This window comes from Prionailurus bengalensis, chromosome C2 (assembly GCF_016509475.1).
Source record: "Prionailurus bengalensis isolate Pbe53 chromosome C2, Fcat_Pben_1.1_paternal_pri, whole genome shotgun sequence".
Classification (NCBI taxonomy): domain Eukaryota; kingdom Metazoa; phylum Chordata; class Mammalia; order Carnivora; family Felidae; genus Prionailurus; species Prionailurus bengalensis.
The window spans coordinates 65369344-65384957 of record NC_057350.1 but is presented as its reverse complement, the minus strand read 5'-3'; the positions used below and the strand labels follow the sequence as shown (position 1 = coordinate 65384957).

General features: G+C 37.9%; 1 protein-coding gene across 3 annotated transcripts in view; it reads left to right on the top strand.

Annotated features, from left to right (window-relative positions):
• The window catches only part of IGSF11 (immunoglobulin superfamily member 11), a 128920-nt gene that overhangs the window by 100405 nt on the left and 12901 nt on the right, over positions 1-15614 (top strand). For 2 of the 3 annotated variants that reach the window (XM_043594224.1, XM_043594223.1), the window contains exons 2-4: positions 2751-2914; positions 4324-4531; positions 7225-7380. In XM_043594224.1, the coding sequence (XP_043450159.1) occupies positions 2751-2914; positions 4324-4531; positions 7225-7380 (528 nt within the window). The remainder of the gene's footprint in view (positions 1-2750; positions 2915-4323; positions 4532-7224; positions 7381-15614) is intronic. The other variant, XM_043594226.1, reaches the window with a different exon arrangement.

The window sequence follows — 15614 nt, the reverse complement described above, 5'->3', positions numbered from 1 at the left end:
AGATAAAAGTTGATTTTCACTTCCCAGGATTTGATTCTGATAGATCACTATTTTCTTCTTTTAATTTTAACAGTTATTGAGATAGAATATATATTCCACAAAATTCACACATTTGAAATATAAAATTCATTTATTTTTTGGAAATTTATAGAGTTGTACAACCATCATAACAATCCAGTTTTGGAAGTTTTCCATCACTCTAGAAAGTTGCATATAACCTATTTGCATCAATCCCTCATCCCTCCTCTCTAGCCCCATGCAACAACTGATTTTCTTCTTGTCCTTATAGATTTGCCTTTTCTGGAAATTTCATGTAAATAGAATCATACAGTATATTAGTGTTTTGCATATGGCTTCTTCCACTTAGCAAAATGTGTTTGAGAAGCTCATCCATGGTGTGTCAGTAACTTGTGAGTAGTATTTCATTGTATGGATATACCACATTTTGTCCACCAATCAGTTGATAAGATATTTGGCGATGTGATATTAGTAATGCTACCATGAACATACATGGTCTTTGTGTGACATATGTTTTCACTTGGGTAGATTACTGGGGTGGAATTGCTGGGTTGTATGGTAAGTTTATGGTAAACATTTTAAGAAACTGAAACTATTTTCCCAAGTGACTGTTCTATGTTACATTCCCACCAGCAATGAATGAGGATTGTAGTTTCTCTACATTCTTGTAAGCTCTTGGTTTTGTCTTGATGATAGCCATTCCAGTGGTTTTAATATGCAGTTTCCTAATGAGTAATAATGTTGAGCATCTTTCCATGTGCTTATTACTTTTTGAAATAAATGTTTATTAAAGTATTTTATGCATTTTAATATTAGGTTGTTTGTCTTTTCATTATTGAGTTGTAATAGTTCCATATATATTATATATTGGAGTCCTTTATCAGATATGTGAATTACAGATATTTTTTTCCCAGTCTGTACCTTGGCTTTTTATTTTCCTAATTAAATGTTTTGAAGTACAATAGTTTTTAAAATTTTAACAAAATCCAACTTTTTAATTGTTTTATGATTTTGGGTACTCGTGACATATCTAAGACCTCTTTGACTAACCCACAGTCACAAAGATTTTCTTCTATGTTTATTTCTAGAAGTTTTATAGTTTTAGCTGGTATGTTTAGGTCCGTGATACACTTTGAGCTGATTTTTGTGTATCCTGTGAGGTAAGGGTCTGAGTTAATTTTTTGCATATTAATGTCTAATTGTTCCAACACCGTTTATTGAAAAGACTATTTTCCCCCATTTAATTGTCTTATACCTTTGTTGAAAGCATTTTACTATAAATATAAACAGAAGACCATGGGGGAGGGGAAGGAAAAAAAAAGTTAGGGAGGGAGCCAAACCATAAGAGATTCTTAAAAACTGAGAATAAACTGAGGGTTGATAGGGGGTGGGAGGGAAGGGAGATGGGTGATGGGCATGGAGGAGGGCACCTGTTGGGATGAGCACTGAGTGTTGTATGGAAACCAATTTGACAATAAATTTCATATTAAAAAATATATGTATAAATGTTTATTTCAGAACTCTAAATCCTGTGCCATTTATCTGGTGTTCTGTCCTTATGCTAGTACCACAGTGTCTTGATTACTATAACTCTATAGCAAGTTTTGAAATCAGATAGTGTGAATTCTGCACATTTGTTCTTATTTTTCAATATTATTTTGACTATTCTCGTTTTTTGCCTTTCCATGTCTGCTAGAATTAGTTTTTCAGTAGCTACAAAAAGCCTACAGGGATTTGAATTGGGATTGCTCTGAATCTATAGGTCAGTTTAGGGAGAATGGAATCTTCTAATCCATGAACATTGCATATCTGTCCATTTTTGTGCTTATTTGATTTCCTTCATTAGCGTCTTACAGTAATTAGTGTTTATTTTAAAAAAAATTTAACATTTATTTATTTTTGAGACAGGGAGAGACAGAGCATGAACGGGGGAGGGTCAGAGAGAGGGAGACACAGAATCTGAAACAGGCTCCAGGCTCTAGCTGTCAGCACAGACCCTATGCGGGGCTCGAACTCATGGACCATGAGATCATGACCTGAGTGGAGGTTGGCCACTCAACCGACTGAGCCACCCAGGCGCCCCCAGTTATTAGTGTTTAGATCTTGCACATATTTTGTTAGATTAATATGTAAGCATTTAATTTTAAGTGTGCTATTATTGATGCCTTTAAAAAAATCATTTTATTTCTCATCCGTCCTCACCGTTTCAAGTTTTTTTTTTTTAATGTTTGTTTATTATTGAGAGACAGAGATAGAGCATGAGCATGGGAAGGGCAGGGAGAGAGGGAGACACAGAATCCAAAGCAGGCTCCAGGCTCTGAGCTGTCAGCACAGAGCCCAACATGGGGCTCGAACTCACAAACCTTGAGATCATGACCTGAGCCAAAGTTGGCCGCTTAACCAACTGAGCCACGCAGGCTCCCTGTCCATTGCAAGTTTTGTTCAAACCCTATCAGTTAACTTCTCCCATGTATTTGAATCTGGCCAAATATCTGATATTGTCTTACAAAATAAAGTAAGTACCTGCTAATGTTTTTCATTTGTGGTTTCTAAGAGATAAAGGTAACTGTTTTTATTATTTCAAGTCAATGACTGGTTAGAAGTTGTTTAGTAAGATTATTATGTCCGTCTGTTTACATTACTGATAATGTAAAACACACAAGCGTTTTCTGAAGAGGTTTGGTCTGTCAGGAAAGGGTGAGCACATAACCTTCCTGTTCTCTGCTTTGCAGGTGTTGCAGCTTCCCTGGAAGTCTCTGAGAGCCCTGGGAGTATCCAAGTGGCCCGGGGCCAGACGGCAGTCCTGCCCTGTACTTTTACTACCAGCGCTGCCCTCATTAACCTCAATGTCATTTGGATGGTCATTCCTCTCTCCAATGCTAATCAACCTGAGCAGGTAGTTCTTTTCCACTTCATGCTGCCTCTCAAATATTAATTTTTTCAGAAGAGGTGGGTAGGAAAGCATCCTGAGTATATATTTGATTTCTAGGTAGGATAAGATGGCACATTCCCTGTGCCTATGCTGTTTTAAATCCTACTCCTGTGTTATTAGTCAACCATCAGAAGAGATTATCCTCTTTTTAAGAGACTTTCTTGTTTTAACATATGTCAGGGGAATCCTTCTGAAAATTTTACGTAGGAACCTGGAATTTTACCAAAAGGTGTTGCTGATAGGAAAAAGCAAGATAGAAAAAGTAACATATGCTTTGACAGGAAGGGACTGTCAGTAACACAGATGGATGAGAGTATGTTTTAGAGACAGTGATAATATTAAGGAAGTAACATTAGATAGTAGTACTTGGTTTATTTGTCTAATTTCACAAGTGTTTTTAAAATAAACATCGCCAGGCATACTAGCCAGCCTCAAAGAGTCTCAAATAAATTAAGGTACACAAAAATAGAAGCTACTACCTAGTAAACTGTCAATTATAGGTAAAAGACCCATAATTGGTATTAACTGTTGTAGAAAATAATGCTCAGAAAATTAATGAATTGTAACCACAGTTACGCATTTATTCCCAAAGATAATTTATTACTGTTACGAAGCTTTTCTGCTTCAGTGAGCTTATTACTACCTAAAAATACTCAATAAGCTAAATTTTCTGATATGAATTCAAATATGTATATTTAGAAGCTTCTTTCATTTCTTTAGACCATGGAATTTTTATAATTAATTAGACTGAGCCTCTGAGATCATTTTGTTCAACCTTATCATTTTAGGAGGCAAAGAAAGACTTGAGTGTAGTTGCCCAAATATTTACAGATAGAACTGAAATAGAAGCAAGTTTCTCATTCTCAGCCCACAAGGCTTTTGGCAGCAGCGTTCTGAGTCCTCTCCCCTGAATAGTTAATTTTGATAATAGAAACGGACATAAGAATAGCAATCAGGGATCTGCAATGCTTCTTCTCTCTCATGACTAGTTATGTTCAGGTTGTAGCCATGATCTGTCATCTTGTGACCTGGTAAGCCTGAGAATGGCAGTGCTAATTGTTTAAACTTTTTATTTTGGAATTATTTGAATAAAAATATTTATGGGCTGATAGTAAGATTGCACTAAAGACATTTTCTATATTCTGATGAGTTAGACAAGGAAACAGTGTTATTTTAATTTGGTATCTGAGAATTTAGAATCCCCATATACGCCTGTGCACTGATGCTGTAGTAAAGGGTTGGGGACAAGTTTAAGATAAGAAAGTTTTTCAATGTTTGATGCAGTCTACGATCTACCAGATAGTTACTGCTATGTGTTATGTGTCTAGAAGGGAATGTAGTGGCCAGTTTATTTATTTTACTTTCTTTTGCAGGTCATTCTGTACCAGGGTGGACAGATGTTCGATGGTGCCCCCCGGTTCCATGGTAGGGTAGGATTTACAGGCACTATGCCGGCCACCAACGTCTCTATCTTCATTAATAACACTCAGCTGTCAGATACAGGCACCTACCAGTGTTTGGTCAACAACCTTCCAGATAGAGGGGGCAGAAACATTGGGGTCACCGGTCTCACAGTTTTAGGTGAGTGGCAGGATGTTGCAGGCATCTTGGCTTTCCTTATGCTGTGACTGTACTCGAGCATACTTACTTTTGACCATCCTTCTACACTTTCAGTCTGCTGGCATCCTTTTCTTGATTCCTCTCCTATCTGCCCTGCCTGGACTCTGCGTCTCTGTGCTTTTTACGCATAGTCTTCCCATCCCTTTTGCCACTTCTGGTGGCTCCTTAAAGCTTCTTAAATGATTTGTCCTGAAAGTGGAGAAAGGTGGTAAAAAACACAATCACAAGTAGCCTCTCATTTTTCTTCAGTGTTGACAGGATAGGACTTATCATTGAGAGCAAGTTAAGTCAAGAATCACTTATTTTCTGTACAAAGCAGAAGTTTCAGCACACGTGAGAAAAAATGACTGCTTCATGTCCACATAGACTGAGGAGACTCACCGCAGTTCTCGGCTTACCCCTCATGTCCTGGCATAATTTCAGTAAAACATCCTTTTGTCCTCAAAAGCATCCTTTTTGAATGATAAATCATATGATCAATTTGGTCTCAATACTGTATTAAGAGACTGTATAGTTTTAGGGCCTTTTTAAAGGTGGCATAGACAATGTCTTGTCTCACACAGGCACTTTTTCTATTATACAGTATACTTAGAATACGTCATACTAAATTAAGTCCATTCTAAACACGTTTTGTTTCTCACTTCTGCTGCCTCTAAAATAAAACACTGCCTCCTAAATGCAGTTAAGCTCAGTTCACTGGGGGAGACCTAGGAGGTAGTTAGAGAAGGCTGATACTCTTGATTGTCCTTCTTCCTGTTTTTGGCTCAGAATCTCCTCCCTTATTCCTTGGCAAATTCTTGCCCTTTCTTTTCCCTTCCGTTGTTGACGTACTTGAGGATACCATTTTCCTTCTTTGGGTGAGACTATGCGATAGCCATGGTGCCTTGTTTTCCTAGTCTTCAAACAAAGTAAGAAGACTAAGGACCAGATTGGAGATTTCTATCTTAGAAACACTGTAGTATATTCAGAATTGTGTAATTTTTAATTATGCAGAGGTTTTTACTAAATACAGAGATTTAAAAATACTCAAGTACTGAATATAGAGCACTAATGGAGTTTCAGTGTTTTTCTGATGTTTATACCTGCAAATTAGGTGACTGTCTTCCCACGTTATCTAAGTTAATTTTTTCAATTTTTAAAAGAAGAAAAAAATCCTTTAATTTTTTTTATAGTTGATGCTACCTTCAAAGAATTATCTTGGGCTTCCTTTATAGCATCATGGTGGCAGTGTCAAAGGCAGTAATTGAGGGGACTGGTTTACCCCATCACAGCAAGTAGGATTCTCTGAGATTTTTTACTTTTCCTACCTCATACCCTTTTATGGTTCTCTCTCCCCCACCCCTTCCTTTCCTGGTTTCTCTGTCTACTGCACTTACCTTTTATGCATTTGTTCATTCTTTTTTGAAAGGTTGAACGTATTTCTCGAAAAGTCGTTAGCATTACAAGTATACCATCATTGGATTCAGACTTTACTTCCTCCATCCCCCAACATGAGACTCCAAGCCTTGGGGTTAGCTGATATTTTCATTTGCTTGCATTCTTGCTACAAAGCACCGCCTTCTTCCGTTAGTGTTCTTCTTTCATAATTTTTAAATTTTGTGTCTTTTATGTGCTTATTTGTCTTAATGATTATAAAATGTCCACTGCATTATGATCAAGTAGTAGACACACTTGACCTTGACTCTAACTTCCCCCACCATAAAGCAGAATTTAGCATAAAGTAGGTCTGTCAGGTTTTTGTTTGTAAAGTAACAAAGAATCTTGTCAGGGTCGTCTTACCCAGAGAGTTGCTGGCAGGGTCAGTGGTTGCTCTTCCTTGAAATATCTTTTCTAAAAGTGGCTTCTTTCAGTAATGAAAAAATTTAATTGTGGTAAAATACACATGACATAAAACTTACCATCTGAGCCAGTGTGTAAGTGTACAGACCTGTAGGGATAAGTACATTCACACTGCTGTGCGGCCACTCTCCTGAACCCTCTTTATCTTATGAAACTAAAACTCTGTGCTCATTAAACAACATTTCCTTCTCCTCCCGGCCATTGGTAACCACTTTCCTATTTTCTGTTTGTATGAATTTGACTACTCGAGGTGCCTCATATAAGTAGAATTATCTATTGTTTGTCTTTTTATGACTGGCTTATTTCACTTAGCATAATGTTCTCAAGGCTCATCCATGCTATAGCACGTGTCAGAATTCCCTTCCCTTTCAAGGCCGAATAATATTTCCTAGTATGTATGTACCACATTTTGTTTATCCATTCATCCATCCATAGATACTTGGCTGTTTCCGTCCTTCAGCTATAATGAATAATGCTGCTGTGAACATGGGTATGCTCAGTCATGTTTCTAAAGGCAGTGTGTGGGCAGGAAGGACCTTCAGCATTCTTCTTCAGAGGAAGGAATGCAAAACGAAGAGCATAAGATTCCTTCAAAGTATAATGAAAGGATGCAGCCCCTTTTCCATGTTTGCCCCCTGCCAGCTGAAGTTGTGGGTCCTGACTAGTCACTGGCATCACTCACGAGGTAGTCTTCTGGTTATGTGTTCTATAAACATTGTTATCTGAGGTTCCAGTGCACTGAATGTTGATGTCTCCTCCATCATCAGGTGGCTCATAGTAAATACGTACTCTATTCCTTACTCTTCCTGTTGTAGTTCCCCCTTCTGCCCCACACTGCCAAATCCAAGGATCCCAGGATATCGGCAGCGATGTCATCCTGCTCTGTAGCTCAGAGGAAGGCATCCCTCGGCCAACTTACCTTTGGGAGAAGTTAGACAATACCCTCAAACTACCTCCAACAGCCACTCAGGGTATGTACGGTGTTGCTTTACCCATTTCGTTAGTTACCATGCAAAATTCCAATTCTAAGACTCAATGAAATAATTAACTTTAATAGAGTTTGAAAAATAACACGCTGTATCTTTAACTGCTGAAAAAGCTATCTGGATCACTTTGCGTTTTCAACTTTAAAGAGAAGAAAACATATCCTTTCTCATATGCTGCCGTTATGTATCTCATCCAGTGGTTACTATCTATGGAAATTCTGTTCCATTACAATGAGGATTTAAAATCTCTACTTGGTAGCTTCTTTATAGTGTTAACTGTAAGATGATCCTTGAAGTTTATAACTGAGAATCCACTTCCTTCTTGAGGCACAACTGACTATTTTAGTATGAGAAACATCAGCATGATCATGAGAGGGTCAATCATCCTGTTTTCAGCCTCAAGTCTAAGTAGAGGAAGAAGATGGGAAAGAGAACAGGAAAAGGCCTCAGATCATGGGAGAACCAGGAGTTGATCACACCAGACGGGTAAAGATGGAGGAAGCATGAGTCTCATCAATGATTTTCTACACGTAAATCCAGTTATTTAAATTTGATAACAAAGGAAACACTCTTGAAAATTTGAGGAGAACTTATAAAATGAGGGAAGATTACAGAGTTTTATCTAAAATCTTCTATTTCAAGAAAATAAAAGTTAGCAGCCTTGAATGTTGCATCATCTGTAACAGTATTTTTCTTGTATACTCAGGGCTTGTAGCCTGTATACTCTTGTAGCATTCTCAGGGCAAGTATACAAATCTTATGTTAAAAGAGTTGGCAGTTAATGAAGAGGCTCCAGACAACCTGAATTGTGCCTGAAATATGCCCCCATTGATAGTATATGGCTGTCATGGAGATGGAAAGTCCTAACTTGTATGGTAAAGTTAGGTATGGTAAAGCACCAGGCCTACCAGCTCTGTCAGAGCCTGTGAGAATCCTGACAGAACTATTCATGGACCTTCCTATCATCTTTTAACTTACCTAGCCAAAATCTATTATGTAAAAAAACTTCTCAGTGACAGCACGTAATAACTTTTGGGTTACTCTGATAATGATTACTGCAATACCGTTGTTCCCTGTGGATTGCTGAATTGCTAAATGTTTCAGCCACACTGTGGGCTGAATAGCTTTTCTGGTGGACTAAAGTGTTAATCTCTCTATTTACATGTAAGAGACATGTTTAATCTAGCTCTTGTGTTGAAATCCTGAGAACCATATTTAAATTCCAGATTTCCTAGTAACTATTTCAGTGACAGTTTACCTCTCTGGGCTGGTGTTGCCTTTTTTTTTTTTTTTTTTTTAGTGGTGATTAAACAATGTTGTTTCCAAGATTCTTTGTATCAGCATGAAAGTTCTATGATTTATATTTAAAACATTTTGGTGAAATACTGGGTTGAGTTTGGAATTACAAATAAATGCTAAAAGTGGTTACTTGTATGTAAGTTGAGAAATACCTATAGAAAGAACCTTCCACACCTCTTTGTCTTTGAATAAGTGTGTATTAGTCAATTTTTTTGGTGTCTTCTGTGTAATTTAAATATTTTTTAGTACTATATGAAAGTTATCTTGAATGTTATTGATGAAAATGTTTATCTTTTGTAATCCAAACTCAGGATTCATTATCAGAATTAGTTTGAATAACTTCATTTATCACAATAATGCTCACTAAGTGAGTCAGATTTTTTATTTAAATTTGCCTCTTGGGGGGCGCCTGGGTGGCTCAGTCGGTTGAGCGTCTGACTTCGGCTCAGGTCATGATCTCACAGTCCATGAGTTCAAGCCCCGCGTCAGGCTCTGTGCTGACAGCTCAGAGCCTGGAGCCTGCTTCGGATTCTGTGCCTCCCTCTCTCTCTGCCCCAACCCACTCGCATTCTCTCTCTCTCTCAAAAATAAATAAACATTAAAAAAATTTTTTTTAGATTTGCCTCTTGGTACTGATATTAATAAAATAGATCTCAAAATAGCATATAATCCCCAAATAACTTAGATTTTTTTAAAGATACTTTTTTACGTTTATTTATTTTTGAGAGAGAGTATGAGCAGGGGAGGGGCAGAGAGAAAAGGAGACAGAGGATCCGAAGTGGGCTCTGCACTGACAGTCTGATGTGGGACTCGAACTCATGAACTGTGAGATTGTGATCTGTGGCAAAGTTGGATGCTTAATCGACTGAGCTACCCAGCCACCAAATAACTTAGATTTTAAAAGCACTTTATTAATATGTTTGCAGTTGCTTAATATAAACTCAAGATGTATTCTCTGTGAAAAGAATATTTGACACCAAGGGAGGGTACTCCAGAAGTCAGTTAGTGACAGGGTCATAATATTTGGGGATTAGAATTGTCCTTGTGTGTAGGGGCTAGTTTGAAGGAGCTCCTTCTGGTCACATCTTGGACAGTTTGAACATTAAAATAAATATATAACCTGTTGAATGAAATGAAATGTATTTAGGAAATATGAAGTACTTAGTTTGGTCTGTGCTTCTGAGGTCTGTACAAATGGCCCATGTTCCATTAAGTGTCTGGGTCTGGTCCCAGTTCACCAGCCCCTGCATTGGTGGTTCTCAACTGGGACATTTTCAGTTGACATTTTTTTGGTTGTCACAGCTGATAGGATGGTGCTACTGGTAGCTCATGGGTAGAGGCTAGGGATGCTGGTAAACATCCTATAATGCACAGGAATAGCCCCTGCAGTAAAGAACTATCTGGCCCCAAATGTCAGTGAGTCAGTTACATTAATATATTTCCTAATGGTAAATATCCTTGCATTTCTGGAATAAGGTCTATATGATTGTGATTTTTTTTTAAAAAAACGTTTTTAACATTTATTTTTGAAAGAGAGAGACAGAGAGTGAGCAGGGGAGGGGGGTGGAGAGAGAGAGAGAGAGAGACAGACAGACAGACAGACAGATAGACACAGAATCCGAAACAGGCTCCAGGCTCTGAGTTGTCAGCACAGAGCCTGATGCATGATGTGGGGCTCAAACCTATGAATCATGAGATCATGACCTGAGCTGAAGTTGGATGCTTAACTGACTGAGCCACCCAGGCGCCCCTGATTGTGATTATTTTAAATAAATTGCTCCATTTGGTATGCTAACATGTTAATAGAATTTTTGCATTTGTGATCATAAGTGAGAATTGTCTACGATTTTTTTTTTCTGTTTTCCATTGCCCTCGTTCAATTTTAGTATCAGATTATATAAGGGTCTCATAAAATGAGTTAGGCAGTTTTCCCTCTTTTTCAATTCTCTGAAATAGTATGAATAAATTGGAGATTATTTGATGATTTTGTAGAATTTGCCTATAAAAGCTTTGCCCTGCTATCTTGTTGGTAGATTTTTGACTCCTGATTCAGTTTTTCTAATGGTGTAAGTTTTAGATTTTCTGTATCTTCTCTATTTTTCTAGGAAACATCTTTTTTTTGTCTGAGATTATACATATTAAATTAGTCATAATATCTCTGTATGAAAATAGAGTACAGGTTCTGGAGTCAGAGGGTGTGGGTTGGAATCCTGGCTGCAGGGATGGCTGGTTATGTGACCTTGTGCCTTAGTTTTCTTACATGTAAAATGGGCAGAATAATAGTAATTGCCTCACAGGCGTGGAATAAAAATAAAATGAAAACATGTAAAACTTTTAGAACAGCATCTGGCATGAATATGCACTTAATAAATACTAGTGTTTATAATACCATTAGTTTTATTATTCTCTTGTGTATTTAAAAACTATTATATTCCCCCTGTCATTATTAATTGTTAATGGTTTTCATCTTTTATTTTTGGATCAATCTTGTTAAACCAAGCTTTTGGTTTTATCTGTTCTTCTGTATATTGATGATAATTTCTGTTCTTCATTTCTTCATTCAACAAATATATGTTGGGTACCTACTAGGTTCTAGACACTGTTCTAGGTGCTGGAGATATAGCAGAGAACAGAACAGAAATGCTTCTTCCCTTGATAGTATTTACTTTCTAGTGGGTGGAGATTGAATATAACAAATCAGTAAATTGCAGTTTATTACCAGGTGATATCTTCCATGGGGAAAACATAAATGAGGGTAAAATGGATTTGTTGGGGCATAAGGAGCTGTAGTGTTGAATAAAGTCCTTAGCGTAAGCTCACTGAGAGGATGATATTCTAAGAATGTAAAAGTGATGAAGGAACGAGCTATGTGAATATGGGTGCTGGAGAGCATTCCAGGCAGAGGGAACAGCCATCTGAAGCCCCTGAGGCTGGGGTGTGCCTGGTGTTTGGGATCAACAGCAAAGAGGCCAGCATGTTTGGAGTAGAGCAAACAAGGCAGAGAATGGTTAAGAGCTATGGTGCCCAGTTACAGGTGCTGGGGTGGAGACACAGGCACACCTCACACATATTGTGGTTGTAGTTGCAGACCACCACAATAAAGTCATTAGCACAGTAAAGCAAGTCAAGTGAATTTTTTGGTTTCCTAGTGCATGTAAAATTTATGTTTACACTGCAGTCTGTCAAGTGTGCAATAGCATTATGTCTTAAAAAAACAAAGTTACGTGCCTTAATTTTCTTAAAAATTTTGTTCAGTGTTTATTTACTTTTGAGAGAGAGTGTGAATAGGGGGAGAGGCAGAGAGAGGGAGACACAGAATCCGAAGCACAGGTCCAGGCTCCGAGCTGTCAACACAGAGCCTGAAGTGGGGCTCGAGCTCACGGACTGTGAGATCATGACCTGAGGTGAAGTCAGACGCTCAACCGACTGAGCCACCCAGGCGCCCCTTACATGCCTTAATTTAAAAGTACTTTATCTCCCGAAGCCAAGAGCACACTGTATCCACTGTGTGTTAGCTAATTTGAGAATAAATTATATTTTAAAAATAAATAAGATAAAAGTACTTTATTTCTAAAATAGGCTAACCATCATCTGAGCTCTCAGTGAGTTACAGTCTTTTTGCTGGTAGAAGATATTGGCTCGATGTTGATGGCTGCTGACTGATGAAGGTTTACCAAGGGCAGCAGTAGCCTTATGAAATGTATTTCTTAAATAATAAGACTTGAAAGTCAAAATGATTACTTGATCCATGGGCAGCAGAATGGGTATTGTGTTAGCAGACACGAAAACAACATTAACCATGTTGTTCATCAGAGCTCTTGGGTGACCAGGCACGTTGTCAGCGAGCAGTGATATTTTGAATCTTTTTTTCTGAGCAGTAGGTCTCAACAGTGGGCTTAAAATATTCAGTAAACTGTGTTGGTAAACAGATGTGCTGTCATCCAGGCATTGTTGTTTCATTTATAGAGCACAAGCAGGATAGATATAGCATAATTCCTAAGGGCCCAGGATTCTCAGAATGGTAAATGAGCATCAGCTTCAGCTTAAAACCATCAGCTGCTTTGCCCCTAATAAGAGGGTCAACCTGTTCTTTGAAGCTTTGAAGCCAGGCATTGAGTTCTCTCTAGTTATGAAAGTCTTAGATAGCATTTTCTTCCATTGGAAGGCCATTTTGGCCACACTGAAAATCTGTTGTTTAGTATAGCCACATTTATTAATTATCTTAGCTCGATCTTCCGGATAACTTGCTGTAGCTTCTACATCAGCATTGCTGCGTCATCTTGCACTTTTATGTTATGGAGACGGCTTCTTTCCTTAAACCTTATGAGCCAACCTCTGCCAGCTTCCAACTTTTCTTCGGCGGCTTCCTCACTTCCTCAGCCTTCACAGAACTGAAGAGAGTTAGGGCCTTGCTCTGGATCAGGCTTTGCTTAAGGGAATGTTGTGGCTGGTTTGATCTTCTGTCCAGACCACTCAGACATTCTCTGTATCAGCAGTAACACTGTTTTGCTTTCTTATGATTCATGTGTTCACTGGAGTAGCACTTTTAACTTCCCTTAGGAGTTTTCCCTTTCACTCACAGCTTGCCTAACTGTTTGGTGTAAGAGGCCTAACTTTTGACCTGTCTAGGCTTTCAACATGCCTCCCTTACCTAACGTAATCATTTCTAGCTTTTGATTCAGGGAGAGACATGTGACTCTTCCTTTCACTTGAACACTTAGAGGCCAACACTTGAAGGGCTACTAGTTAACCTGATTTCAGTATTGTGTCTCAGGGAATAGGGAGACCTGGGGTGAGGGAGTGAGAGGGGAGAATTGCCAGTCATTGGAGCAGTCGACACACACATACATTTATCCAGTAAGTTTGCTGTCTTATCTGGGTGCACTTCGTGGCACCACTAAATAATTACAATAATATCAAAGGTAACCATGACCAATGAAATAATAATGAAAAGGTTTGAAATGTCGTGAGAATTACCAAAATGTGACACAGAGACATAAAGTGAGCAGATACTCTTGAAGAATGGTTCTGATAGGCTTGTTCAACCCAAGGTTTCCACAGACCACCAATTCATAAAGGCAGTATCTGTGAAATACAACAAAACAAGTTATGGCTGTATATATAATATGAAACTTGATTCAAATGTTATATATCTTTACCAACATCTTATCTGTTTCAGTTATTTTATGAGAGAGATGTGTTTAAAAATCACAGAGTAGGGTTGTGGATTTCTCAATTTGTTCTTGCAATTATGCCAATTTTTTTTAACCTATCCTCAGCCTGTATCAATTAGGTACTTACAGAGGGTTTTCTATCTCACTGAGTTTCTATTTATAATATGAATTTAATTTTTTTTTAAGTTTATTTATTTATTTTGAGAGAGTGTGTGAGCAGAGAGGGAGAGAGAGAGAGAATCTGAAGCAGGTTCTGTAACATCAGCACAGAACCCGATGCAGGGCTTGAATTTACAGATTGTGAGATCATGACCTGAGCTGAAATCAGGAGTCAGATGCTTAATTGACTGGGCCATCCAGGTGCCCCAATATGCATTTTTGCCTTACTTTGGTTATTATTGAAATCCCTACAGTAGCTTTCTTTGATTAATTCTTGCTGGTATGTTTTTATTTTATGGTTCGTTTACTTTCAGGTTTCCATGTTTTATGTTTTAGGTGTATTATTTGTAAGTAGCATATGTCTAGATTTAATTCAGTTTTCAATCCGCAATCTGAGAGCTTTCTTCTTTGATTGATTGAATTCGTTTATATTAATTGTGATAATGGATATGGTTAGAATAATTTCTAATAGTTTATGATTTTTATTGACCAAGCTTTTTCTTATACCCTTTCTCCATAACTTCTGATTATTTCAGTGTTGTGAGGTTTTTTCAGTTTTTTTTAATAAATCATGCATTTTTCCTTTATTGTTCCTAAGGAATCCTCTGTTGTCCTCATCCATTCATAATTTAATACAGTGAAAAGAGGTGATTAAGTCTTCTGTGTGCTGCTTGCTTGAGAACTCTGCAGAACTTAGTATGGAGGTCATAGATGGAGCAGGAGAGTGTCTTAAACATCACTGTAGTCCAACACTGTCATGTTACCAGGCACCCAGAGGATGCCAGGTTTGCCCAAAGTCCAAATAGAAAGCACTCCCATTCTTTTGCCATGTTTGAAGCCTCAGGAATCTTGATTCTCCTTGAATTGCCACTGCCGATTCCCTTCCCAGTGAGTGTTTCCATAATTATTTCATGGGGAGTAAAGTTTCTAACCACTTCAGTCGCTGAATAAATAGGTGCTTATTTCTTCTTTTTCATGCTGTTATTCTGACTTAAGGCAAAGCTTTCCTCTTTCTTTTTGCCCTCTGACATAAAGAAGCAAGTTCTGTGAAATGTTCAGTACATCCTCTTCTTTAAAAATTAAATACCAGCAATTGTCACAACTGTATTCATTTGTTTATACAGTTGTTCACCCGTTTTTAAAATATGTGTGTGTGTGTGTGTGCATGTGCGCGTACACACACACTGTCACAACCCTTATTTGTGCAGCTACTTCAGGGGATACTTGGGAAAGTAGAGAAATAAAAACATAGAGATGTGTCTTTATTCTAGGGCTCACTGTCTAAGGGGAAGACAGATCTAGAGAGGTAATTGTAGTAGTGCATGTTGAATGCTATAGAAAAGTTTCCTGTTCACATTTATTCTCCCTGAAGAGTCTAGGAAGAACTTTATAGGGAAAGAGTTTTCCAAAAAGAAAAGGATCTTAAAGGCTCAGTAGAAGTTTTACCAGGTAAAAGGGGAAAATATTAATAGAGGGAGCCATGCATGTAAAATCTTGCAAGTGTAAAATTTTGATGCTCTTAAATGAGAAAAGCTGTGAAGCTGACATAAAGATTCATGAGGGTTTGGTGAGAGAGGAGGTTGGAAA